This window comes from Pneumocystis murina (assembly GCF_000349005.2).
Source record: "Pneumocystis murina B123 chromosome Unknown supercont1.9, whole genome shotgun sequence".
Lineage (NCBI taxonomy): Eukaryota > Fungi > Ascomycota > Pneumocystomycetes > Pneumocystales > Pneumocystaceae > Pneumocystis > Pneumocystis murina.
This window is the reverse complement of record NW_017802367.1, coordinates 332,893-359,856: the sequence shown is the minus strand read 5'-3', so window position 1 is coordinate 359,856 and position 26,964 is coordinate 332,893. Positions and strand designations below refer to the sequence as shown.

Here is a 26,964-nt window from a genome sequence, read left to right as displayed (position 1 = left end):
ATTTTTTTTTAAAAAAGCATTGAAATAATCAAAATTTTACATATTTTTCACAAAATAAAAAATCTATAATATATATATTTCCGATTAAAATTTATAGCTTTAAATCACCAATAATTTTCTTTAATTCGCTTTTGAGCATATCTTCAAGAATACCATTATCACGTAAATATATCCATTTTCCGTCCTTTTCATCATTTGATGGTATCCAATCATATCTTTTTGGCCCAGATATTGGGGATGAAACCCATATTTGTCTATTAGGTGGCTGTTTATTTAAAACATAAGTTCCATAATGTCCAAGATCAAGTGTAAGAACGCCTTGCTATTAAATATTAATTAATAATAATAATATATATACAAAAACTACCGAATATTCAACTTCTATTGTCTTTTCAGGATAATCTTGCTGCATCTGTTCTAATGCATATAAGATCCTTTCTATAGTATTATCAGCTAATTGGTGATATTTTCTAATTGTAAGATCTGATGAGTATTTCCTAAAAAATACAAAAAGAATTCTATTAACAAGCTTATTACTATTTTTTTTCAAAAGAACTACATTTTGCAAATTATATTTTAGATAATTGAATTTTATTAAATGTAAATTTTGAAAAATAATATTATGTATAAATCTATATTCAAACTGACTTTTTCTTTTCAGAAATCCGGCACTACCAATAGAAAATAATGTACCATAATTTTTCATATTTTTAAAAATTCATCAAGTTTAAAGTCGCTTATTTAAAAGTTTCAAAAAAATATAAATCGATCAATAAAAAAATACATATAAAATTCGTAACTCTATTAAAACTCACATAAACAAAAATAGACATTAAGAACAGTCATTTTAGACTAATTTTAAAAAGTAATTTTTCGATTTATATAAATTAAGATGGACAAAAAAAAAATATATCCGATTGCTTTAATTACACCACCTGAAAAAAACAAGAATATAAAAACATCACTTAAAGATTATATACCTATAATCATGAATATTCTTGGAGGTCATGAATTAATTTTATTAGAAATACAAGGAACCATTGAACGAGATGATACTGACAATACCGATAGACATATTGGTAAAATATACTATGATTCAATTGTGAAGTTCCAAAAGCAATAATTATCTTATATGCTATTAACATGAAAGAGCAGAAAGAATGTATTTATTTAAAAATTGGATATCATTATCTTGAAGGAAAAATTGAAACTCTTTTACAACCTTTTGCAGTCCTACGTCGTAGAAGTAAAAAAAATATCCAATCTAATGACAATGAATCTTATCATGATGAAATAATTGATGTATTAGAAATAATTCGAAAAAGAGTAGTATTCAATCTTCTACCTCAACCTATTATATAAATTTTTATTATATAATCATATTTTATATAACCATTTTAAAGGGTTATTTATAAAAATATCAATTCATTAAAATAGTTAAAAAAATAGCATATTATAATATTTTTATATTTTTTTTAAATATATTTTTTCTAAACAAATTTTATTTTTTTACAATTTTCAATAAGTTGTAAAATTATAGTTTTAAGTCTAATTTGCATATCTTATATTCCAATAATAAAATTATACATTTTTTTCAGCTATTTTTTTATATAATTTGAATAAGGAGCTATATAACATTTTAATAAAGTATTAAAATATATTCAATATTTTTTTACAAAAACAATATTTTTTTAGGATTAAACATTTATATAAAAAATTATATGTTAATTTTTAGATATTTAAACTAAATATACAATATTACCAATATATTAGAAATATTTTATAACTACTACTTAATAATTTAAATAAATAAAAGCAAGAAATACAGCAATTATAGCATTATAATATAAAGTTAAAGCATCTATTAAGTTAATATAAATGAAAAAATACAGTAGAAATAGAATTACAGGATTCTTAAATTAAAATATTATCAAACATTTATATAAATATTTCAATAATACTACAAAAAACATTATACATTTTATAGTATTAAAAAAAAAAACATAATTATTTACAGAATATCAAAAAATAAATATAACAAAAACACTATTAAAATCATAATAATAAAAAATAATATATTATTTTTAGATATATTTCTAAATATTTTTTTATATATACTAATATGTTAATTATTGCATATTTTTTTTTTAAATTGTATATTAACACATTTTATTCATATTTTCTCATGAAAATAAAAAAATCATAGATTATAAATTTTATTAAATTTAATTTCCAATATTTCTACGTAAAAACCTTTTTGTTAATAATTAAAATATTTCATAATACAATTTAATCTATTTTTTTGTTAAAAAAATGCAAACTTTATATAAAACAGGACTTATAAAAAAAAAAATAATAAACAAAATATTTCATGGGAAATCATACATAAGAATCAGCAAATCCTGGACACATAATAGCATATATAAAGCATTAGACTGTTTAGAACGACGGCATTTGGGTGTCAATGGTTTCAAAGAAGAAAACCATCTCCTTAAACAAATTGGATTAAATGATCTTGATACATTTATCAAAAAAACTATTCCTAGTAATATTTTAATAAACGAAAAAGAAATTGAAGATGCTTTAGGTAAAGAACTTAGCGAAAGCGAATTAGTTTCTCGTTTACGTAAACTTGCATCAAAAAATCGCCTTATAAAAAGTCTAATTGGAATGGGTTATGTTGGAACAAATGTTCCCTCTGTTATCCAGCGTAATATTCTTGAGAATCCAGCATGGTATACTAGCTATACTCCTTATCAACCAGAAATATCTCAAGGTCGATTAGAGTGTTTAATTAATTATCAAACCATGATTTCAGATCTTACAGAACTTCCTATATCTAACGCATCATTACTTGATGAGGGTACTGCTGCTTCAGAGGCTATGACAATGGTATTTTCTATACTAAAACAAAAACGGAAAACTTTTTATGTAGATATAAATGCACATCCACAAACAATAGAAGTTCTCAAATTACGATCCTCTGGCTATGGTATCAACATCGTTATAGGAAAACCTACAAAAGAAAAAATAGAACCATTGAAAAATGACATTTTTGGAATATTATTACAATATCCAGACACATTTGGAGGAATTCATGATTACACTTCTTTTTCTCAATATGTTCATTCTTTTAATGCTCATATTATATGTGCAGTTGACTTACTCTCTTTAACATTATTGCAATCTCCAAGTCAATGGGGAGCAGATATTATTGTTGGTTCTTCTCAAAGATTTGGAATACCAATGGGATTTGGCGGACCTCATGCAGCATTTATTGCATGCAATGATCTTTATAAACGTAAAATTCCTGGACGTGTAGTTGGAATTAGTAAAGATCGTCGCGGAAAACTTGCCTACCGTCTTGCTTTACAAACACGTGAACAACACATTCGACGCGAAAAAGCTACTAGTAATATTTGTACATCACAAGTTTTGCTTGCTATTATGGTATTATCACTATTTAGATATTATACATATTTATTTTTTTAGGCATCTTTATATGCAATTTATCATGGTCCTATAGGACTTCAAAATACAGCAAAAAGAATTTTAAGTTTAACGAAAATACTTGGAGAGTTTATTAAAAAACAAGGACATTGTCTGTATAATGAAATATATTTTGATACATTAACTATTAAATTGAAAAACTGTAACGCTGATCAACTTTTAAAAAAAGCGTTATCAAAAAAATATAATTTACGTCCTATTGATGAAGAAACTATTGGTATAACTTTAGATGAAACAGTAACCGAAGATGATATGAAACATCTTTTTGATATTTTCACTATATCTAGCTATAATTTAGAAACACCTACATCTATTGCAAAAAAATTAAACATATCAATTGAATCACCTGCTATGTTACCAGAAAAATTTCAACGAAAAAATGAGTTTTTACAACATGAAATTTTCAATTCATACCATACTGAAACAGAAATACTTCGATATATACATCATCTTCAATCTAAAGATTTATCTTTAACGTGCTCTATGATACCTCTTGGAAGCTGTACTATGAAATTAAATGCAACTACAGAAATGCTAGGCGTTACATGGCCGGAATTCAATTCTCTTCATCCATTTGTTCCAAGCGATCAAGTAGAAGGCTATCACATGCTTATTAAAGACTTAGAAAATGATTTATTATCAATTACTGGATTTAACGGATGTACATTTCAGCCGAATTCTGGAGCTAGTGGTGAATATACAGGACTTCAAATTATTTCAAAATATCATAAAGAAAATAATCAAGGTCATCGTAATATATGCCTTATTCCAATATCTGCTCATGGTACAAATCCTGCTTCTGCTGTTATGGCTGGAATGAAAGTCGTTCCTGTAAAATGTGATTCTAATGGAAATATACAATTAGATGATCTTAAAATGAAAGCACAACTACATAAAGATAATCTAGCAGTTTTTATGGTTACATATCCAAGTACTTATGGTGTTTTTGAACCTTATATTGTAGAAGCATTAAAAATTATTCATGACTTTGGTGGACAAGTCTATCTTGATGGTGCAAATATGAATGCACAAATTGGACTTTGTAGTCCAGGAAAAATAGGTATTGATATCTGTCACTTGAATTTGCATAAAACGTAATACTGTCAAAACCAAATTTAAATTTGAATAACTGATATAGATTTTGCATACCTCATGGAGGGGGAGGACCTGGAGTTGGCGTATGCGCAATGAAAGATCATTTATTAGATTACATTCCTGGTCATCCAATAGTTGAAACAGGTGGAAAAAAAGCTATTCCTCCAGTCGCTTCTGCACCTTGGGGTTCTGCTAGCATTTTACCTATTTCATGGGCTTATATTAAAATGCTAGGTATTGGTTCTATACGGAAAATATTTTTTTTTAACTATAAATAGGAGGAAAAGGCCTTATTCGTGCATCAAAAATTGCACTTTTAAATGCAAATTATATGGCATCTAAACTATCTAAACATTATAAGATATTATATACTAATTCAGAAGGAATGTGTGCCCATGAATTTATTCTAGATGTCCGTGAATTTAAAAAATTAGGAATTGAAGCTATAGATATTGCTAAACGTTTGCAAGATTATTCATTCCATGCTCCAACAATGTCTTGGGTAATTGAAAACGTTTTTTTTTAATTAATCCTAATTTTTAATAGCCTGTAGTAAATACTTTAATGATAGAACCTACAGAATGTGAAAGTATAGCAGAAATGGATAGATTTTGTGATGCATTAGTCTCTATTAGAAAAGAAATAAAGGAAATTGAGGAAGGAAAACAACCTAAAGGAAATAATTTGCTTTCTAATGCCCCACATCCATTAGATGATTTTATTTTCGAGGAATGGAATAAACCCTATACTAAAGAACAAGCAGCTTATCCTTTGGAGTATCTTAAAAAGCGAAAATTTTGGCCCTCTACTGCTAGAATAGATGATGCTTGGGGTGATTTAAACTTTTTTTGTAGTTGTGAGCCGCCTGAAGGATTTTTTAAATAATCAAGTTGATATTTTTTTTGAAGTATATTTTTATTATATCTACTTTTTTCTAAAAAAAATTATTATACATTTATAAAATTATATATATATTTCAATAGAACTTAAAAAATTATAACTATAAATTATTTTTTTTTATAAATTTGTCTATAAAAATATTCATTTTAAGAGAATTCAAAAATTTAAAATTATCAAATATTAGAAACTAATACTATCAAAATAACAATATTTTTCAATGTTTAAGGAGAAATCAATATTATATTCATAAATTATATATTTAGCTTTTTTATAAAAATCATTTGGTATTTTGAATTTACATTACTTTATAATTTATCATAAAAATATATATTTTTTTTATTTTCCTTAATTTCACTTTTCTTAAAAAATATTTAATACAATTCATCAATTACTAAATTTAATAAATTTTCAAATTAAAAATCAATATATTATTTTCAAACTAAAATTTAATATACTTTCATAAATATTCAATTTTTATTAAAAAATCAATCAAATTATTAAATATTTAATATTAGTATTTATTCAGAAATTAAAATACCATTAAAACATATATAATAATAAAAATTAGTGTTAAACAAAAACAAATATATTAATTTTTATAAATAATATAAGCTTTTCAAAAAATTCAAAATCATTAAAATTTAAAGAATTATTAAACTAAAAATAATCTATCTATAAATTGCCATCAAATCAAATTATATATTTTCCCTTCTAAAAACATTATATATTTTCCCTTCTAAAAACATTATATATTTTCTCTTCTAAAAACATTATATATTTATATATCTTCTATTATCACCACTAAATCAACAAATAACATAATAAATATCACTAGTTAATATATTCCTATTTTTCATTAGCAAAAAAGCACTTAACAATAAACTAAATTTATCACAATCAGATAAATAAAATAATGCAATATAATGTCTTCAATACTTTTTAAGTATTCAGAACAGGTCTGTATATAATGTCATCATATATATATATATATAATATATGATAAAAAAAATTACATACCAACAACATTCTTATAGCCTTTATTAGTAACTTAAAAAAATTTTAAAAAACTAATATTATTATATCTGCATAATCGGATCCATATCATGAAAATATCATATTCATAACTTCTGAAATCCTTATAACATTTAGATATGTTGAAAAATCATAAAATTCCTTTTAAAAACAAATACCAAAACGAATATACATTGGCCTACAAAATTCTTTAGACGCATTTTCTGGACAAAGATATAAATTTATAAAATATTTTAAAACCCAAAATAATCAAAATTATTCAATAATATTTTTATAAATTTAAACAAAATCTATATTAAAAGCTAGTTAAAATAGATAATAAATCCAAAATATAAATCAAAAATATTATTAAAATATTGAATAGAACTTAAAACATAAAATATTTTATAGTATAAAAATGTTTTTCCAAAATAAGAAAATAAAGATAAAATTTATAATTTAAAAAAACAACCATTTAAAATTAGCCAATTTTAAATTATTTAAACTAATTTTTTACTAAAACATACTTAAAAAATTTAATAGTTTATAAAAAAATCTAAAAAATTCGAAATTTAATAAAAATACATAATTAAAATTATATTAAAAAATTCACATGATAAAAAACCAAGAAATTGATGATTCATTAAATAAATTAGTTTCAACGCTTCAGCTTCAAAATGTAAAACTATAGCTTTAAATGATTTTAAAAATTAACATCAATATATTTAGACATTTAAAAGAGATTTTTTAATTAATAATGAAAAACGCTTTCAAGATAAATGGAAAAAAAAAAAAATTTTTGAGGTAAATGCACCTTCTCTTGAAGATGAACCAACCCATGATATAAATATTTTACATGAGAAGTATCCTAAATTCTTTGGAACCATGTAAGGGTTTTTTCTTAGTTTTTTTTTCTCTTGAAAAATCCAGGGCTTATCCATATATGAATGGATCATTACACTTAGGGCACGCTTTCACTATGACAAAAGTCGATTTTGCTGTTGGATTTGAACGTATGAGAGGAAAAAGATCTCTTTTTCCTCTAGGAATGCATTGCACAGGAATGCCTATAAAAGTATTTAAAAAATTTAAAGCTATTATATTATTAAATAAATCTAGGCTTGTGCTGATAAGCTTCAAAGGGAAATTAAACTGTATGGAAAAGATTTTTCAGGATACATAGAAAAAGATGAGAAGTGTATAGATTCCGCTTCTAATGAAAAAGATTTAACTAAGTTTCACTCAAAAAAAGGGAAAGTATCAATAAAAAAACATAACTTGGAACATCAATTCCAAATTATGCGACTTTTAGGTATACCTAATGAAGAAATATATAAATTTGCAGATGCAGAATACTGGTTAAAATATTTTCCAGATATATGTAAACAAGATGCTGAAAATTTTGGCGCTCGTATTGATTGGAGAAGATCTTTTATTACTACCAATTCCAATCCATACTATGATAGTTTTATACGTTGGCAGATGAATCGCCTAAAAGAATTAGAAAAAATAAAATTTGGCGAGCGATATACTATTTTTAGTACGAAAGATAATCAACCTTGCATGGATCATGATAGACAACAAGGAGAAGGCATTCGTCCTCAAGAGTATACATGCATAAAGTTAGAAGTTATTTCATGGTCTGAAGAAGCAAAATCTATACTCGTTAATTTTAATCTTTCTGGAATATCTATATATATGATTGCAGCAACATTAAGACCAGAAACACTATACGGGCAAACTTCCTGTTTTGTTAAGTCTGATATTTCTTATGGAATATTTAAATCAAATAATCCTAATGAATACTTTCTTTGTACTCCAAGATCAGCAAAAAATATGGCTTTTCAGAAATTATCCCCAGAAAAAGGAATTATTCACAAAATTGTAGATTTAAAAGGTTCATCAATAATTGGGACAAAGGTTAAAGCACCTTTAAGTATATATACGGAAGTGTATGTTTTGCCTATGGAAAGTATACTTGTAAATAAAGGAACAGCTATTGTTATATCTGTTCCTTCAGATTCACCAGATGATTATGCAACCGTTTTGGATTTAACAAAAAAAGCGTCATATTATGGAATTAAAAAAGAATGGGTGTCTTTTGATCCAATACCTATAATCCATACTCCATTGTACGGGGATTTAGCAGCTCCTAAATTATATAAAGAAATGAAAATCCAAAGTCCAAAAGATTCTAAACAACTAGCAGAAGCAAAAGAATTAATATATAAACAGGGTTATTATTACGGAACCATGCTTATAGGTAAATATAAAGGAGAAAGAGTTGAAGAAGCTAAACCGAAAATTCTCTCTGATTTAATTATTAAAGGAATTGCCTTCATATATAGTGAGCCTGAAGGACTTGTTATTAGTAGAAGTGGCGATCAATGTATCGTAGCTTTATGTGATCAATGGTATATAGACTATGGAGAAGAAAGCTGGAAACAAGAGGCAAAGAAATGTCTGTCTAGGATGGAAACATATGGCGATGAAACTAGACATGCGTTTGAAGGAACTCTTGAATGGTTAAATCAATGGGCATGTTCAAGATCTTATGGTTTGGGCTCACGTCTTCCCTGGGATCCTCAATATCTTGTAGAAAGTTTAACAGATTCTACTATTTATATGTCTTATTATACTGTTGCTCATCTTCTTCACGAAGATATTATGGGATTAAGAAAAGGTCCAGCTAATATAGAAGCACAGGACATGACAGATGATGTATGGGATTATATCTTTTGTTATGGTTCTAAACCAAACACAAAAATACCAATTTATATACTTGACAAATTGAGACGAGAATTCGAATATTTTTATCCTTTAGATCTCAGGGTTTCCGGAAAAGATTTAATCCCTAATCATTTAACTTTTTGGATATATATTCACACAGCAATATTTCGTGAAGATATATGGCCTAAGTCTGTTAGAGGAAATGGTCATTTACTATTAAATGGAGAAAAAATGTCTAAATCAACGGGAAATTTTTTAACATTAAAAGAAGCAGTAGAAAAATTTGGAGCAGATGCTACTAGATTAGCTATGGCAGATGCGGGTGATAGCCTTAGTGATGCAAATTTCGAAGAAACAACAGCTAACTCAGCAATATTACGTTTGTATACATTAGGATTATGGTGTAAAGTATTATCATTATATTTTTAGTATCTCATTCTTACTAAATATTAGGACCAAATTGAAAAATTAGATAATTTTAGAAATGGGGAAATGAATTTCCATGACTATGCTTTTGAAAATGAAATGAATGAGCTAATTCAACTAACATATAACCACTATGTAAGGTAAAAAAACTATTTATAAATCCCATTTATTAAGTTTAAGAGCACATCATATAAATTAGCGTTAAAAGTTGGTTTTTATGATTTTCAAGCTGCTAGAGATTGGTATCGAGAAGTTACTCTTGATCACGGAGTACATAGAAACTTAATAAGAAGATGGATCGAGGTTCAAGTTTTACTAGTATTACCTTTTATTCCACATTTTAGTGAATTTATATGGTCAGACATTTTGAAAAATGTAAAATCACATTATATAATACATTTTTTTCTAATTATTTTTAAGAATTCATGTATCCATGATGCTTATTTTCCACTGATTTCAAAACCTATTAATAATTCTATATCTTATAGTTTGTCATATCTTCGATCTCTTGTCAAAATAATTAGGGAAGAAGAAAAACAGCAACTAAAAAAACAAAAAAAAGGTAAAAATATTTTATTTAACCCTAAAAAGCCAAAAAAAATAACAATCTTTGTTTCAACCGATTTTCCAAAATCGAAGCAAAAATATATTGATCTTCTTCAAGAATGTTATGATGAAGTATTTCTATTTTATTGCATAATTATTCTTTTCCTTAATATATATAGGAAAAAAAAATGTTTAATGAAGAAGTCTTGTCATCCAAAATATCAAAAATGGAAGAAATGAAAAAAGCTATACCATTTATTCAACAAATGAAATTATCAATATTAAATAAAAAAAAAACTGATGAAAAAATGTTTAAAAAAGAAATACTATTCAATGAATTAGACGTATTATCTAGCAGTATATCTTTTCTGAAGCAAAACATAGGAATAACTATAATTGAAATCATTAAAATAACATATAACGATGAAGAGATTATATCAGCAGAATCAATCCTAAATGGTAATAGAATTAACACAATTCCAGATAACGCAAAAAATTCTATGCCTGGTCATCCTGTTTTTCTTTTTGAAAATATTTAAAAAATCAAAATAATACAATTATTAAAGCATTCTATAAATAAAAATAGAATATTAATATGCAAATAGAGTAACCCTGATAAAATAAATCAATGCATGATATAAATAAAACATTATATTCTTTATCTACTAGCACCATACGAAAATAAACTTCCATCAATGATGTAAATAATAATCTTAAACGTTACCGAATTTTTTCATTCCCTTCTCTATCTATTCCCTCAACCAATTCAACAATGTCACTACCAAACACTCCTTCCCATCGTACAGCTCTTCCTCCACCTCCACTGGCTATAGACCCTCTTTCATCTTCCCACATTTTATAAAACCTTACTGTTTCATCACTTGCTGCAACAACTATTGTTCCTCCACCAACGTTTTCACCATTCTCATTTTTAGCTACAGTATTAACTGCATAAATAGCACGCAGTTCAGGATGACCAGCAGGTATAGAAACTAAAAGTTTTAACGTAGGCCAAGCATATACAGCAATTCTATGAGATATATCTGAAAAAGAATAGCCAAAAGTAGCACAAATTTCTCTATAAGTAGGTGACCAAGTAAGAGATGTCACTTGACCTCCGCAATCTATCATATTTATCAATGCTCCAGTATAGGTATGGTAAAATCGTATACGTTTATCATGAGAACCACCTCCTATAATTTTTTTACTCTATTATCTTCTATATACTCAATAAAATTACCAGTAGCTAACAAAGATTTTTGCCAAGGACAAAATGCAAGTGCTTTAACAGCAGCGAAATGTTGCCATACAATTTTAGGTTTATCTAATCGTAAAGCATCAAATAAACATACAAAATTGTCATTTCCTCCAGTAGCAAACTGAGTCCCATCTATATTCCATGCCAATCCACAAATTTGTTCCTGATGAGCATTTGAAATAATTTTTAATAACCGAGCATTAGCAGAAGAATTTGTCCATTCTATTTCATAATAATATATTTTCCCATTATGTGCACCAACTAAAAGATCATTTTTACTTTTTGAACGTAATGGATGTTTTGGTCTCCATGTCATACAACCTATATCACCTGCATGTGCTAATTCTAAACGAGGTGCATATTCTCCTTTAGACCAAAATTGAACCATTCCATCAACACGCCCAATAGCCAAAATATCTCCATGATAAGAAAATGCAAGAGAAGATACAAACTGATCAGAAAAGTCTTCAGGAACTTGAGTTGTTCCATCAGTATTATTCCATAAATAAACATTGTCAGCAAGTCCAACAGCTAAGTCGCCTTTACTACTCCAAGCAAGCAAAGTGGTATAAAAATCATCACGAAGATTAGGTGCATCTAAAACTTTTATAGGCTGCATTGATACTGGGCGTTTTGGTATAGCCTTGGAAGTAGAAAAATTTAAAAGATCTAACTGATCATCACAAGGCTTACATCGCGTCAAACAAGGAGGCTTTTGATATATAAAAACATTTGAAGAACGATCGAAACCAAGTGCCTCCGCAATGCGAGATTCATGAGTTTCTGATATTACCTTAGATGATCTTGGAGATCCATTGTCATTATCAGTAGAAATTTTCTTAGGTCCAGGTGAACGCATACGAAAAGTACTTACAGAATGACCTGTAGGAATAAATCTGTCCGGACTTGAACGCAATGATTTAATAATTTTTGAAGGTGTAGTTTGAATAGACGACATCAATTTTATTGATTCTGAAATTAAAACAGAAGTTGATGATAAATCTAGACTACTAAAAGTATTTCAAGAGTTTTCCTTCCTAAATTCTGTATTAGAAAATATTATGTTTATCAAAACAAATGCTAATTTCTTAAACTATAATGCATATAGTTTATCACTGTAAAATATAACTTTTAAAAGAATATAAAGCCTCGTGAAAGCAAAGCTAGCTATATTATACAAAGCAAAAATAAATACGTATCGATCTTATCAGAAACTTTATTAATTTCTATAGTTTAATTTTCTAACGCAAATCGGTAACCCAATTTTAAAAATTTAATATGGTTTTTAAACAAATTTGTTTATCAATAATAATATTTTTTAGAATAAAAATACATCAAAAAAGAAAACACACAAAGAAATAGAATCACTTTTAAAAGATATTCAGAAACATGTAAACATCTATTAGATTTTTAACTTTGACTAAAAATATTTATAGTTTAAAAATAATAACTATAACTATGAAATATTGACTCTTACAACAGAATTTTTAAAAGAGAGTTATGAAAATTATACTATATGGAATTATAGAAGGGATATTCTAAAAAATGGGGTTCTGCTTCATACAGAATATGATAAAACTATCATACAAAACATTATTTCAAAAGAACTACAATTTTTAAATGAATTAATAAAGAAATATCCAAAAATATATAATATTTGGTCTCATAGGAAATGGTGTTTTGAAAATGCACCTTTTCCTATTTGGGAACAAGAAAAGGCGTTTCTAGACCTTATATTAACCAAAGATTCTAAAAATTGTAACATAATTTTTCTTTCTAATTATCTATTTATATTGCTAAATAAAAAATTTAGTTCATGCTTGGAACTATCGACAATATATAATTCCCATGCTTGAAAAACAAAATAAAACTTCATATGTAAAGAATGAATTAGATTATACTACATCTGTTCTTAAAGACAACTTCTCTAATTTCAGTGCTTTTCACTATAGGACAACATTGATACCTCGCTTTATAAACGAATCGTCTTATGACTATTTGGAAAGAAAGCATTTTTTTGATCAAGGTATTATTAATACTAATAATTCTTATATTTATTCAATTAATTAGAATTATTTTTAACTAAATCTATTATTTATACATCTCCTGATAATTGCAGTATATGGACTTATCATAACTGGCTATTAAATAGTATATCTAAATTAAACGATTCCCTATTATCAGATGATGTTACAGTTAAACTAAATTATATTAATCAGGAAATTAAAATGATAGAAGATCTAATGGAGTTAGAACCAAACAGAAAATGTATGTTTATAACATAAAATATTCATCTTTTTAATTTATATAATAAGATTTAATGAATGCATATATTAATTATAACATACTGCTTTCAAAAACGTCAAAAAATCTATTAAATATTCCCAAAAAAAAGATAATTGAAACTGCTACAAAACTAAAGGAAATAGATTTTCTAAGAAAAGGAAGATATGATGATCTAAGTAAATATATAATTGCTATCAGAAATTCTATTAATATTATAATATTTTAGTATTAAGTCTCGAAAAATTATAATATGCTACACAAAGTAAATACGAATATTATTTATAATTTCATGTTAAGAAATAATAACATTAATAATTGTGTTAATTTATAATAAAAAATATAGATCACAATATATTAAAATACTTCATTAAATTAAATCAAAACATCATTTTATTTTTCAATGATATAAGTGTAAATTTCTATTTTCTATCCTTTATGAAGGTGCTTGTGTAAATAAAACAGACACACTAATATTATTAAACAAAACTATTTAAGCATTATAACTCACCTTTCACCATAATGTATTCGCCGAATACATTCAGCTAATACAGGTGCAATATCTATTGTTTCTATTTTACTACATAAAGCCTTTTTATCATCATGAGGAATTGTATTTGTAACTACCACCTTTTCTAATTGACTTTCGTTTATATATTGAATTGCATTTCCACTTAAGATCCCATGCGTAACTACAGCTAAAACAGATAATGCGCCATTATTCATAAGAGTCTCAGCAGCATGAGACAATGTTCCACAAGTATCTACCATGTCATCAACAAGAATAGCAACCTTTCCTTTAACATTTCCAACTAAAACCATTCTTGAAACTTCATTCACTTTTTGTCGTTCTTTATGGATAAGAGCAAAGTCGAGATCAAGACGATCGGCAATAGCAGTAGCTCTAAAAACTATAAAATAAAAATATTCGAATCAATAAATCTACCTTTTTGCACCCCCAGCATCAGGAGAAACAATCACAGCATTTTTATAATCAACAGTTTCTTGAATATATTTAAGCATTGATGGCTCAGCAAAAAGCTAATTAAATAAGCTAAAGCAAAAATAAATACATGATATCCTACACTAAGAAGACATTAGTGCTAAGTATTCTCTTCATAAATAAAAACATACTTATCAACTGGAACATCAAAAAATCCTTGAATTTGAGAAGCATGGAGGTCCATAGTCTTTATAAGAATTAATCAAAAAAAAAAACAAAAAAAGATGTGTACAATTATATGATTACATCCAACAGTTTGAAGCATATTTGCAACTAGCTTTGCAGTTATAGGTGCACGACTTTTATCTTTTTTATCTTGTCTCGAATAAGGAAAACAAGGTATAACAGCAGTAATCTAAAAATTATTACCATAATTACAAGGACATACATTCGAAATATACTCTACGAGCAGATGCAGTTTTACATGCATTAATCATAATAAGTAATTCCATTAAATGATCATTAATAGAGTCACATCCAGTTTGAATAATAAAAACATCTTCGTCTCTCACAGATTCACCTTTTTTCAAAAAAATAAGCAAATATGTTTCAAAAATCCAATAACTACCTATTGAAATAGCCATCTCCTGGTTAGAATATTTTGTAACATTTATTTTACCAACTGTAATACCAATCCTATATAAAACAAATCGAGATATATTCGACAAAAAATATACACCAACCTCTTTGCAACCTTTTCCGCAAGTTCAGGATGACTATTTCCTATCTATTTATTAACAAAACTTGATCAAAAAAAACCAATAAACCAGAAAAAATCTTAATAGAATTTGAAATCATCAAAAAATAAGTTATACAAGAAATAAACCAAAATATAAAAATATTTGAAATCCCAAGGCCCTCTACAGCTATTTTAATAATAAAATTCTTGAATGTCTTAAAAAAATAGATATTAAAAATTCGTAAAAATAAAAAATAATATAAATGTATAAAAATAAATATAAACTATACAATATGAAAAATGTAATAAACTACTCCTAAACTACTTCTTTAAGGAACATGAGCGCTTCTTTTTAATCTCAGCCCTTTTGGCCTTTTGTTCAGCAATACGCCTATTAAGAAGTAAAGCATATTCAGCTGCAGCCTGCTTTTGTTTCTCAGAAGCTTCACGTTTAAGTCGAAGACGCAATCTCTTCCGCTGAAGTACTTTAGGCCTATAAACATAAAAAAAAAAACAAATAAGTTCAAAAGAAACATACGTTACAAGACGCTGAATCTTAGGTGCTTTAGTATAAGATTTTTTGCCTTCACCTTTAGGAAAAACTTCCCGACGAATAACAAACCTCCGAACATCATCCTCTTTGCTCAAATTAAAAAAACGCCGAATTTTAGATGCCCTTTTTGGACCAAGTCTTTTAGGATTTGCAACATCAGTTAAACCTGGAATATCTTTTTCACCCTGTTTCACAATAACCAAACTCATGACCGAAAGATCATTTGCAACAATACAACCACGAACACTTTTTCTTACTCTTTCTCCATCACGCCGAGGTCTATAACAAGAATGTCCTTTTGATAACAAAAGTCGAGCTCTTGATGAAAGAAGCACACCCTGTTTCATTGGAAATCCTTGCTTATCATTACCGCCAGTAATCTTAAATACATATCCCTTAAATTGATCATCTACAGAGTCTCCAGGCACTTCTTGGCCCATACGTTTTTCCATAAATACTCGACTAAATCATTATTTTAAGTTTCTTAAGACATTTAACCTACAGTTTCCGCTCATCATCAATATCAATGAGCTTCTGAGTGCCATTTGCAGGATAGGCAATATTCAACTGTGACTTTATCAATATTTTTCATGCAATTTCTTTTAACTTTCAATACCTTCATCGTTCATTTCTGAACGAGATAGTGACTGCTATAAAAGATACAGGAGGGGGTTAAACCCTATATGATATTAAAATTAGAAATTAACCTTTAAAACATTAATGATAAAGAATTATTTAATTTGCTTTTTAAAAAAAGATAAAAAGCTTTTAAGATTTTCTAAAAAAGGAAATACTTTATTAAAAATTTATGGAATCAACAGTTGATACATTAATAAAAGATCTACGTTATCAACTTAATTTTATTAAAATTGATAATTTAGAATTAAAAGAAATTAAACAAGACCTGGATGTTTTTAAAAAAAAAATAAGCATAACTCGTATTAATGAATTATTAAAGAAAATTTCAAAAGAAAAAGAAAATGATATAAATTGGCTAATATTATCATTTTGTACAATTAATGTTTATGAACATTTTCTAAAATACTTATTTAAACATATATTACCTATTTCTGAAGGACTTATCTATTGGAATAGAATTGCTTCAAGTCCTTGGTTGTCTATGATTTATCTTTTACAGAGTTAGTATTTATTTTCCAAAATCAATACTTATCCTAATAAAATAGCATTGCCGCTACGGATTTTCTTATTTATTCGTCAAAATTACATTTTTTCTCAAAATAATCTTTCTTTTCAAGTTTTTAGAAACATAAAAAAACATATTCAAAATAGATCACTTTTTCATAAAATAGCATTTCCTAATATATTTATACATGAAAGATCGCAATTGTTACCTATTTATGGTCTTATACGTCATGAAATTATAGAAAAACAAAAATATCTTTTAAAATTACAAAAACAAAAGGCAATAGCTATAGGTCATCTCATGAACATTGACTTCAACTTAGAAAAAAATTGGAAAGAAATCACAGTCAAAAGAATTCAACTTCTATCTAATTCAATATCACAAATATCTGAAAAAAAACCTGAAACGTTTTTTCCTAATTCATTAAGTTCTACTGCTACTTTTCTAAATGATATAATAAATAATATTACTCAAATTCAGAATATGTCCTCATTATATATACGTAACCATGGCCGTCCATCTATATTTATACGATACTGGCTTCCAGTTTTAATTTTTTCTTTCTCAGCATCTAGTATTTTTCAAATTGTATTATCTAAAAAAAAAGCACTATCTGAATGGCTTAAAGAATTTATTAAAATGTCAATAAGTTTTTGGAAAAACTGGGTTATTTCTCCTATTGAGAAAATTGTTAGTATAATTCATCATGATAGACAAAGCGAAATTGCACTCATGAGTAAAAAAAGTCTTGAAACTGATTTACAAAGTCTTGAAAGAATGGTTGTAGATTTTGCTATAGATAACCCAGCTTATTCACGAGGAAAAAGTATGCAAACACTAAGGGAAAATGTAAGATTAGGAGATTTAACTTCCACATTATTAGCATATGAGAAACATATGAAAACACCGATAAAATCCATAGTAACAGGGAAATTAATTCGTAGTTTACTTATTCAAATACAAAAAACAAAAGTTGATGTGGAAGTTGTAATAAATGGGATAGATAAATTATTAAAAAGTCAAGAACTCGTATTTGGTTTTGTTGGAGTGATGCCGGGACTAACAGTATGCTACCTTATATTAAGATATTTTTTTGGTATTTGGAACAAAAGAAACATTGCAAAAAAAAGACTAAAAACTAAAATTCTTCCTAGTTTAAGGTATACATATAGTTCATTATATTTTTTTATTAATAACATTAGAAATATCGAACGTATTCTTCTTATGAGCAATGACCAAGATACCCTTTCTTACTATAATCAAGGTCTTCTACTATGTGAAGTTCAGATTCTTCGCTCATATGCATATACTCTTCCTGCAAATGTACATACAAGTTATCTTCAAGATTTGCATGATCTTGAAAATACAAAAACGCTTAAAATAACTAATCAACTACGTGTTGTAGATCGTATTTTAAGACTACTTCAATAAATATGAGAATACTATTCCCACTTTAAAACTATAAAAGATCTCTTATTTTATCTTCAATAATTTTTCATTTTTTTTTAAAATTCTAAAACGGAACTTTAAAAATACTTTAAATAAAATTTATAAGAAGTCTCAGAAAATAAGAGAAAAACGTATATTATGAATAATTTACGTTCAGGAAACTATGATTATCTGATTAAGGTGCGTTTTTTTTCAAAGTTTAACGAAAAATATATTTAAACAAATACTTTATATAAAAAATGACAAATAAGTCTACAAAGATTTATTTTTCCCCATAAAATAGCAAAACTAATTGTATATGTTTTATAGTTACTTCTTATTGGCGACAGCGGTATGTTTTTTCGGGCAGATTTGTCTTTTTATAACAAAATATCTTATAAAATTTTTTAAAATATTAATATATTACATCATTTTTTCCCCATTTAGAAATCCTAATACGTTTAATCTAATATAGGTGTCGGAAAATCATGTCTTCTTTTGAGATTTAGTGACGATTTTTTCACACCAAGTTTTATTACAACTATTGGCATTGATTTTAAAATTCGAACCATTGAACTTGATGGGAAGCGAATTAAATTGCAAATATGGGATACTGCTGGTATAAATATTTCTTTTATTTTTTTCGAAAATATTTTATTTTATAAAATTAACATATAATAGGCCAGGAACGTTTTCGAACAATTACAGCAGGTAGTGTATATTCTTTTAATTAGTGAATATTGACATTCTTTTAGCTTATTATCGTGGTGCAATGGGAATTCTTCTTGTTTATGATGTAACTGATGAAAAATCATTTCAAAGTCGGCTTTTAGTTTTTCATAATTATTTATTAATTTTCATAGATATTAGATTATGGATTTCAAATGTTGAACAATATGCCTCTGAGGGAGTAAATAAAATTCTTATTGGAAATAAATGTGATTGGGAAGAACGAAGAGTCGTTTCAGAAGAACAAGGACAAGCTCTTGCTCATGAATATGGTATACCATTTTTAGAAGCAAGTGCAAAATCGAACATTAATGTAGATGATGCATTTTTCTGTCTTGCTCGGTATACATTTTTCCTCTATTTCACAATCTCATATATATAGAGGTATTAAAAAACGACTAATTGATGCTCAAGAGAATCGAGTTTCAGAAGGATCTAATGTCCTACTGGACAAAGCAAATGGTGTTTCTAAGGGAGGCTGCTGTTAAACGTTTTCTTTTACATTTTTTATTACGGTCTATACCTTTTACAATTACAACCATATCACATCGATTCTTAAATTTCTTTGACATTAAGCTCTTAATCATTTATTCTGATTCCATTTTTCCTATAATATTAACTATTACTTATAAACTGCAATATCATTATCACACTAAATTCATTTATATAGAAATTCTAAGTTTTTTTTTTATATTTCTATTTATCTACACATCAATTTATCCGGATTATTTTTTATCTAAAAATTTCAAAATATAGGTTTAATAGCTCTAGTATTTTTATATTTCAATATTAAAAAATCAAACTTTTAAGAAAAATCTATAATTTCTATTTTTTTTCAATAAATGATTTATTTTTTCAACAATTTTAATATAAATATTATTTATATTAAATTAAGATAATTTTTTAAAATAATATAAATCAAAAAATAGCTGGAATTCAAGGTGTATTATAAATACAACAATATATGCACTTACAATAAGTTACTGACTAAAATAAAATTTACTTAAATTTTTATGACATTTTACTTTCTATGAAATTTCATAATAAACTAAAATTTTACTTATCAAAAATTATACTAAACTTTCAAAAAATCTAAATAAATTAAATATAAAAACAAAATTTTTATCAATAAATTTATAGTTTTATTATATTAAATTCTATTTAAATTATATCGTTAAAGTATTCGTTTTTATAACAATTCAGGTTCTATTTTTTATAATTTTTTCTTTAAAATCAATTTTCTGTCTCAAACTTGTAGCATAAATAAAAAAAATGAAACATATATGGAATTGGTTTAAGAAGGCATGTATTATTTTTTTTTTAAAAAAAAATAAACTTTAGAAGGATTCTTCAACAAATTCATATGAACGAATTCTTTCACAATTAGCATTAGAAATAAATCATCATGAATCCCGTTTATCTACATTTAGACTTCGCTCTGTACGTGTCAAAAGACTTTTTACTTTATATTGTACAATTCTATATCTTATTTATTTCTTAATATGGATTTTATTTTATATGCGGAACACAGAAGATATTGAAAAATGGTTCCTAAGACTTTCCATCCTTATTATTTCTCTCTTTTGGTAATAGTAAAATTATCTTTAAATATATTATTTATTATTTTAGTATTTATTTTGGACGAGTAATATTTACCATTTATTATACAAAAATGATTTCATCAGAAGGTAAATACATGTAAAACCAAAAACAGTTCTGATAAATATTGTTTAAGAATCAAGTTTAGAACTTTTGAGGACTAAGCAATATGAAAAAGTAGAAGAACTTAAAGCTAAAACAAATTTTTATTCAACACAATTATTAATTGATCGATATTCTGGATCTCAAAGAAATACACCAGAAAAACCTGCTGTCTCTTTACTTGATCTTAATGATTCAGGAAAAAAAACACCAAAACATAGTTTTTCATCCTCAAGCGTTGATTTTTTACAACCTACTTTCCAACATTCAAATCAACAAAATCAAACTTCTAATCTTCGACTAAGACACACAAATAATAGCAATACGGATAACTCTATTCATGAATCTTTTTTTACAACTTCTGATACACCGTTTCCTACTGATTCTTACGTCAAACTATCTCAAGATAATTCATTTATTTCTAGAATTTTAAATTTTATCATTGGTCCAGATGAAACATCCCCTGAAAATAGATATGCTTTAATATGTAAAAAATGTGGAACTCATAATGGTTTAGCTCCATATGGAGAAAAATGGGAATCAATTAAATACATCTGCATGAATTGTGGAATATGGAATGGAAATATAAAGCAAAATGCAAAAGACACGAAAAATACTGAAGATCCTTTAAGTATATCTAATAGCATTCCAAACCCAAATGAAACAGTTGAAAATCAAGAAGAAATAGGCCTTAAAACATCAAAACCAGATAAAGTCAAACTATTAAAGCAAACTATCAAAACTATATAATTAAAACATATTAAACATACACACACACACACACACACAGAGATACATATATATATATATAAACTAAATTATATATGTCTATCTTTTATGAGATAAAGCTCTATCATAATTCCTGATTATTTCATATATACAGATCACATACTTTTATACAAGTGGTTTGAAGGGTTAATTCCCTTTAAAGGAAAATTTATATTTATTAAAGTATCTAAAGTGAGCATAAAAATATTTTTCTATAATTTATTATTAATAACGTGTATACAATACAGGATAATCTACTTTATTTTCTATAAATCTCATATATTTTGTATGCTTTATATTTATCTCTGGACTTTTTTCATTAAAATGCATTAAATCAGAAATCTCGCAATCTTTCGATAAAGTTTTATTTTCTATATTATAATTATTTTTTTTCTGAAAGACACAATTCCTACTAGGTTTTAACAATTTTGAAATAACTTTATCTAAAATATTCATTAATCTTTAAATACACGAATATCGACTATTTTTTATTTAAATCTTTTATAAATTATCAAACAAATTAAAATAATAACAACCTTTTATATATATTTCAAAGCTCATTATTCTAAATTTATCACTCAAAGAAATCTTTGTTGCAAAGCAATTATTACATTTTCTTAATTATTATCAATTGGACTATATCTTTTTTCGTTATCTAAATTTCCTAATCAAGAGATTAAACGAGAGATAATAAATGTATCATATATTTCTATAGATCTAATATATACAAATAATCACATATTTTTAGAATACGTATATATTTAATTATTTTCATTGTATTTACTATTTTATACACTTAAACATTTTAAATTATACAAAGAATTGTAAAAAATTTAATTATTTATTTTTTTAAAAAGTATAAATATTCTAAAAATCTTTATATTTCTTAATAAAAAATACTAACTCTCTCCTATAATCATTTTTCTTTCAAAATTGAGCATATTTTATCATTTATATCTATATATTTTTCAAATGATACTAAAATGTATACAAAATATCTAAAACATGACTTACAATGTTTGTCTTCTATTTTTTTATATTTAAAAAGACAAATAAATATTTATAAAAATATCATTTTAAATAATTTATATACTTAAATAGTTTAAATATAGAAAATTTATAAAAATTAATTTTTCAAGGGTTTAATATAAATTTAAAATTAAGCGGTTATTAAAAATTACTATTCATTAAAATATTCGTGTTTATAAGAATTATAATAGTCAATTTATTACCTTTTAACATAAACGACCAGCAATTTCACCTTAGAAGACAAAACTAAATTCTAAACAATCAGTATCATTTTTTTTAGTATGGAAAAAAAAGATATAGTATTATCATCATATGCATCCAAAGGGAGTTTCCGTACTGCAAATTCTCAAATATCTGAAAATGAATGTAACACAGATGAATCTCCCTTAGATATTTCGAATACATGCGCAGAAAATGCGCGTCATTCTAATCAACCATCATTTGATTCTACATCTACAATTAGATGTTCGTCGTCGAATATAAGTCATCAACAGAATAGAAACACGAGAAACTTTACATCGTCATCAACATATCCATGTAGAAGTGGATATAATCAACGTGCTGTTTCAGTAACGTCAACTACATCATCTTCTAAACAAGTCAATTCGCGCAATCCTCGTTACAAAAGACATATTGTTAGAGTTATATCGCATCCACAAAGAGGGTATTTTTCAGCAGAAGATGATGAGAATGAAATTGAAGCAGACGAAGAGGCGTTTTTTTCAGAATTCGAGTCAGAGTTTCGAAATAAGACATTAAAAAAAAAAGGCCTTAAAAGAGATTATGGAAAAAACAAAACAATTATAGATGAAATAGACGAAGATACTATTGGAGAAGAGTATGAAAGTTTTGGAAAATTAATGTGTGATAATCATAACGATAATGAAAGTATCTCTCATAGTATCGACAGCGAGGGAAGTTTTACTTTAAAAGAAAGACAAGGTTCATACTATTCCTTTATATATCATTTATATCCTAATTTTATCAAGATGCAATTAATAAAACGCATCCTTTTGGTATTAGGCTTTGGAAACCAGCTTTATATAAAAAAACACGATCTGTACAAAAAACAGCAGAAGGCGATATTCACTCTACTCCAGGAGAACCTATTTTTTCTAGAGATCTTATAGGTAATATTCTTTGGACGGTATGCTTTGGATGGTGGCTAGCCTTAATTGCTTTAATAACATCATTTATTTGCTATATACTCATAATTGGTCAACCCGACAAAGATTATAGTCGAGTACTTCGGGGATTATCTTGTTATGTCTTTTATCCTTTTGGTCAATATGTTGAACTAAAATCTGAAGAAGCATATGCTGAAGAAGATGAAGGAGAAGGCCATAGCATAAACGAATATACTGATTTAGAAATAGCTAAACATAATAATTTACCTATTCAAAGAATTATTGGTAGACGAAGAGATAGCATTGATAGTATATCAGATACAGAGAGTTTACTTGGCTGTTTTCATAGATCAAACAATGCTATAAGAAGAAAAGGACGAAGAAGATTATTTGGAAGGGGTCAATGGTCTTTTGGACGTATAGTATTTTTTCTACTTTTTTATTCAATAATAGGTATATTTTTATGAAATTTTAGTAAATTTAACTCCTATTAGCACCACTTCTTTTACTTGTATCTGCATTTTGCTGGCTAATAGTTTTCGCAATGCCAATGGCAAAAGTAACTTATCTATTATTTGACCATATGAGACGGCATCCTTTATCTATAGTTTTTCATTCAGACTTTCGTCAGGGAGAATTTTCCAACCCAACAATTTTAGTATGTACATATCGCGCCTTTGGTTTAAAATATTATCAATATACAGTGGATGGAGTAAACATATTTTTCATAAACTTGATGTTTATAGTTTTATTTACTATTTCAGACGAATATCTCTTAGGAAGCATTTTTGGACACAATTATTTTATTACATCATCAGCAACTATATTCGTTCTTTCTCTTCTATCAATTGTATCTTTATCATATCTTGTTGGCATGGCTGTTGCATCTATTTCTGCACAGTCATCCATTGGGATGGGTGCAGCTATCAATGCTTTCTTTGGATCTGTAGTAGAAGTTTATCTTTATTGTATCGCATTAAATCAAGGAAAAGCTAGATTAGTAGAGGGAAGCATAGTCGGTAGTGTGCTTGCAGGTGTTCTTTTAATGCCTGGTTTATCAATGTGTGCAGGAGCTATACGAAGGAAGACACAAAGGTTCAATGCTAAATCTGCAGGCGTTACGTCTACAATGTTGCTATTTGCAGTTATTGGGGCATTTGCACCCACCTTATTTTATCAAATCTACGGAACAGTATGCCTTTTATTTCTTTTTATACATTAATTTAATAAAAATAGTATGAATTAAAATGTTTACCTTGTTCAAAAAGCAAATATATATATAATTGTCAAAGGTGCAAGTTCGACCAATCATATGCACCTGATGATCCATTTTACCAAAATTCTGTAAAGCCATTTACATATATATGTGCATTAACTCTTATTCTTTCATATTTAATTGGATTATGGTTTACATTAAGAACTCATGCAGCAATGATATGGCAAACTCCTATTACCGTTTCTGCTTTAGATACACCTAAAGAGAGTATTACTTCTCGATTGATTAAAACACCTATTCGAGAATCTCAAATTTTCAAAAAAATAATACCAAAAAGTTTTCTGGAGCATCAATTTAATAAAAGACTTAATAGCACATTTCCATCATGTGATAATAATAATATATGTCATCAAAATATTGCTTCACGAAATCATCCTCAAGATTCTATAATATCATATATGCAAGACTCCTATAAACCAGAAGATACTATTCACAACGAAACAAATGCTTTTATTAATTCTATGGGCTTAGCAATGGATGTTCAAGAATCAATGATTCAAAATCAAAGTAATCACGAATATGAGCAAACACAAAACAATAAATTCAGAAAAAATCTTATACATTCTCAAAGTTATATACATGAACTAGAGGGAAATGAACATGAGAATAATACAGGACACGGTGCGCCCAGCTGGAGTCTAAAAAAAAGTACATTAATACTTTTGACATCAACGCTGTTATATTCTGTAGTGGCAGGTATTTTTAAATCATATTATTTCTCTAGTTTACGTTTTTTTTTTTTAGAAATGTTAGTTAATACAGTGGATGTAGTTCTTCAAAATTTTCATATAGATGAAAAATTTTTGGGGTTCACTTTATTTGCATTAGTACCAAATACTACGGAATTTATGGTTTTATAACTAATTTTATTTTTATATTCTTACAGGATATAGAATGCTATATCATTTGCAACTAATGGAAATATTGCACTGAGGTAAAAGAGTAACTTCATAAACTACTTTAAATCAATAATCATAGTATGGAAATTGGCTCAGCATATGCACTTCAAGTGTGCTTACTACAGATACCATGCCTTGTTGCATATAGTGCGTTTAGAAATATCGGGAAACAGGAACTGTTATCCTATACTTTCAGGTTTTAAATAATTATGATGAAATATATCAATTTAACATATAAAGCTTGGTTTTTCCACGATGGGATCTTATTTGTGTAATTCTTTGCGTATTTCTTTTAGCTTATGTATATAGTGAAGGCAAAAGCAATTATTTCAAGGTAGCCTTTTTCTTTTTAGAAATAAATATTAATTTTTAGGGTTCTATTTTAATATTAAGTTATACGGTTCTTCTCATGGGTTATTATTTCACACCTATCAATATACAAAACTTCTCTACATTTATAATACAAAACAAATATATCATACAAAAATAACATAGTAATTAAAACAATATAGTAAATAACAGAAATATAGAATATATAAATTACTTATTGCATTTCGGATTTAAAAGATATTCTAAAATAATTAATACTTACTATTATGCAAAAATAAATTAATAGTTTAAAATTTAACATTAATAAAATGAAGCAATGCTTCAGATCCAAAAATAAAAATACCAATTATTAATCATTTATTTTTCATAATTAGCATGAAAATAATCATCTTAAGCAGATATTGCTTCTTAAAAAACTAAATTATAAAATCACATATTACCTTTTTTCAAAAAAAGAAAAACCAAATAATTTTAAACCATAGTCATATATTTTATATGCAGATCAGAATGAATTATTTTCATCAAATAAATCAGAATTT

The 26,964-nt window shown here is 26.4% G+C and overlaps 13 protein-coding genes across 13 annotated transcripts; 8 read left to right on the top strand and 5 right to left on the bottom strand.

Moving 5' to 3' along the window:
• Positions 1-91: 91 nt before the first annotated feature.
• On the bottom strand, positions 92-730 carry PNEG_02025 (iron donor protein CyaY; the record flags this gene model as incomplete). Its single annotated transcript, XM_007875814.1, has 2 exons — positions 368-730; positions 92-322 (listed from the first exon to the last, which is right to left on the bottom strand). The coding sequence occupies exons 1-2, from the start codon at positions 704-706 to the stop codon at positions 92-94; spliced, it is 570 nt and encodes a 189-aa protein (XP_007874005.1). The 5' UTR covers positions 707-730.
• A 162-nt stretch (positions 731-892) lies between these two features.
• Positions 893-1,362, top strand: PNEG_02024 (hypothetical protein; the record flags this gene model as incomplete). The annotated part of the gene is made up of 2 exons (XM_007875813.1): positions 893-1,079; positions 1,109-1,362. The coding sequence occupies 2 exons, from the start codon at positions 893-895 to the stop codon at positions 1,360-1,362; spliced, it is 441 nt and encodes a 146-aa protein (XP_007874004.1).
• Positions 1,363-2,288: 926 nt separating this feature from the next.
• Positions 2,289-5,490, top strand: PNEG_02023 (glycine dehydrogenase; the record flags this gene model as incomplete). The annotated part of the gene is made up of 5 exons (XM_007875812.1): positions 2,289-3,450; positions 3,493-4,604; positions 4,649-4,839; positions 4,884-5,107; positions 5,152-5,490. Exons 1-5 carry the CDS (start codon positions 2,314-2,316, stop codon positions 5,488-5,490), a joined length of 3,003 nt encoding a protein of 1,000 aa, XP_007874003.1. The 5' UTR covers positions 2,289-2,313.
• A 1,630-nt stretch (positions 5,491-7,120) lies between these two features.
• PNEG_02022 (leucine-tRNA ligase) lies at positions 7,121-10,841 on the top strand. Its single transcript, XM_007875811.1, has 7 exons — positions 7,121-7,195; positions 7,246-7,591; positions 7,636-9,654; positions 9,700-9,812; positions 9,855-10,047; positions 10,093-10,350; positions 10,398-10,841. The coding sequence occupies exons 2-7, from the start codon at positions 7,373-7,375 to the stop codon at positions 10,755-10,757; spliced, it is 3,162 nt and encodes a 1,053-aa protein (XP_007874002.1). The 5' UTR covers positions 7,121-7,195; positions 7,246-7,372; the 3' UTR covers positions 10,758-10,841.
• A 97-nt stretch (positions 10,842-10,938) lies between these two features.
• Positions 10,939-12,500, bottom strand: PNEG_02021 (hypothetical protein; the record flags this gene model as incomplete). The annotated part of the gene is made up of 2 exons (XM_007875810.1): positions 11,459-12,500; positions 10,939-11,411 (listed from the first exon to the last, which is right to left on the bottom strand). The coding sequence occupies exons 1-2, from the start codon at positions 12,432-12,434 to the stop codon at positions 10,939-10,941; spliced, it is 1,449 nt and encodes a 482-aa protein (XP_007874001.1). The 5' UTR covers positions 12,435-12,500.
• Positions 12,501-12,754: 254 nt separating this feature from the next.
• On the top strand, positions 12,755-14,011 carry PNEG_02020 (hypothetical protein; the record flags this gene model as incomplete). Its single annotated transcript, XM_007875809.1, has 7 exons — positions 12,755-12,757; positions 12,799-12,867; positions 12,913-13,234; positions 13,290-13,502; positions 13,547-13,744; positions 13,792-13,938; positions 13,989-14,011. The coding sequence occupies 7 exons, from the start codon at positions 12,755-12,757 to the stop codon at positions 14,009-14,011; spliced, it is 975 nt and encodes a 324-aa protein (XP_007874000.1).
• A 184-nt stretch (positions 14,012-14,195) lies between these two features.
• PNEG_02019 (ribose-phosphate pyrophosphokinase 2) lies at positions 14,196-15,560 on the bottom strand (the record flags this gene model as incomplete). Its single annotated transcript, XM_007875808.1, has 9 exons — positions 14,196-14,229; positions 14,271-14,663; positions 14,706-14,800; positions 14,890-14,949; positions 14,995-15,117; positions 15,164-15,282; positions 15,328-15,398; positions 15,446-15,485; positions 15,530-15,560. 9 exons carry the CDS (start codon positions 15,558-15,560, stop codon positions 14,196-14,198), a joined length of 966 nt encoding a protein of 321 aa, XP_007873999.1.
• Positions 15,561-15,762: 202 nt separating this feature from the next.
• Positions 15,763-16,561, bottom strand: PNEG_02018 (40S ribosomal protein S6-A; the record flags this gene model as incomplete). The annotated part of the gene is made up of 3 exons (XM_007875807.1): positions 16,497-16,561; positions 15,980-16,456; positions 15,763-15,934 (listed from the first exon to the last, which is right to left on the bottom strand). The coding sequence occupies exons 2-3, from the start codon at positions 16,444-16,446 to the stop codon at positions 15,763-15,765; spliced, it is 639 nt and encodes a 212-aa protein (XP_007873998.1). The 5' UTR covers positions 16,447-16,456; positions 16,497-16,561.
• Positions 16,562-16,802: 241 nt separating this feature from the next.
• PNEG_02017 (hypothetical protein) lies at positions 16,803-18,587 on the top strand (the record flags this gene model as incomplete). The annotated part of the gene is made up of 3 exons (XM_007875806.1): positions 16,803-17,133; positions 17,179-18,298; positions 18,341-18,587. 3 exons carry the CDS (start codon positions 16,803-16,805, stop codon positions 18,567-18,569), a joined length of 1,680 nt encoding a protein of 559 aa, XP_007873997.1. The 3' UTR covers positions 18,570-18,587.
• Positions 18,588-18,885: 298 nt separating this feature from the next.
• Positions 18,886-19,783, top strand: PNEG_02016 (hypothetical protein; the record flags this gene model as incomplete). The annotated part of the gene is made up of 6 exons (XM_007875805.1): positions 18,886-18,940; positions 19,042-19,185; positions 19,248-19,277; positions 19,322-19,387; positions 19,430-19,637; positions 19,678-19,783. The coding sequence occupies 6 exons, from the start codon at positions 18,886-18,888 to the stop codon at positions 19,781-19,783; spliced, it is 609 nt and encodes a 202-aa protein (XP_007873996.1).
• Positions 19,784-20,541: 758 nt separating this feature from the next.
• PNEG_02015 (hypothetical protein) lies at positions 20,542-21,782 on the top strand. Its single transcript, XM_007875804.1, has 4 exons — positions 20,542-20,597; positions 20,640-20,881; positions 20,925-20,983; positions 21,031-21,782. Exons 1-4 carry the CDS (start codon positions 20,568-20,570, stop codon positions 21,744-21,746), a joined length of 1,047 nt encoding a protein of 348 aa, XP_007873995.1. The 5' UTR covers positions 20,542-20,567; the 3' UTR covers positions 21,747-21,782.
• PNEG_04307 (hypothetical protein) lies at positions 21,620-22,401 on the bottom strand. The gene is made up of 3 exons (XM_019757825.1): positions 22,178-22,401; positions 22,023-22,135; positions 21,620-21,976 (listed from the first exon to the last, which is right to left on the bottom strand). The coding sequence occupies exons 1-3, from the start codon at positions 22,218-22,220 to the stop codon at positions 21,881-21,883; spliced, it is 252 nt and encodes an 83-aa protein (XP_019613362.1). The 5' UTR covers positions 22,221-22,401; the 3' UTR covers positions 21,620-21,880.
• Positions 22,402-23,063: 662 nt separating this feature from the next.
• PNEG_02014 (calcium/proton exchanger) lies at positions 23,064-26,616 on the top strand. The gene is made up of 9 exons (XM_007875803.1): positions 23,064-23,735; positions 23,783-24,373; positions 24,415-25,112; positions 25,157-25,892; positions 25,941-26,047; positions 26,090-26,130; positions 26,175-26,291; positions 26,336-26,429; positions 26,469-26,616. Exons 1-9 carry the CDS (start codon positions 23,075-23,077, stop codon positions 26,583-26,585), a joined length of 3,162 nt encoding a protein of 1,053 aa, XP_007873994.1. The 5' UTR covers positions 23,064-23,074; the 3' UTR covers positions 26,586-26,616.
• Positions 26,617-26,964: the final 348 nt, after the last annotated feature.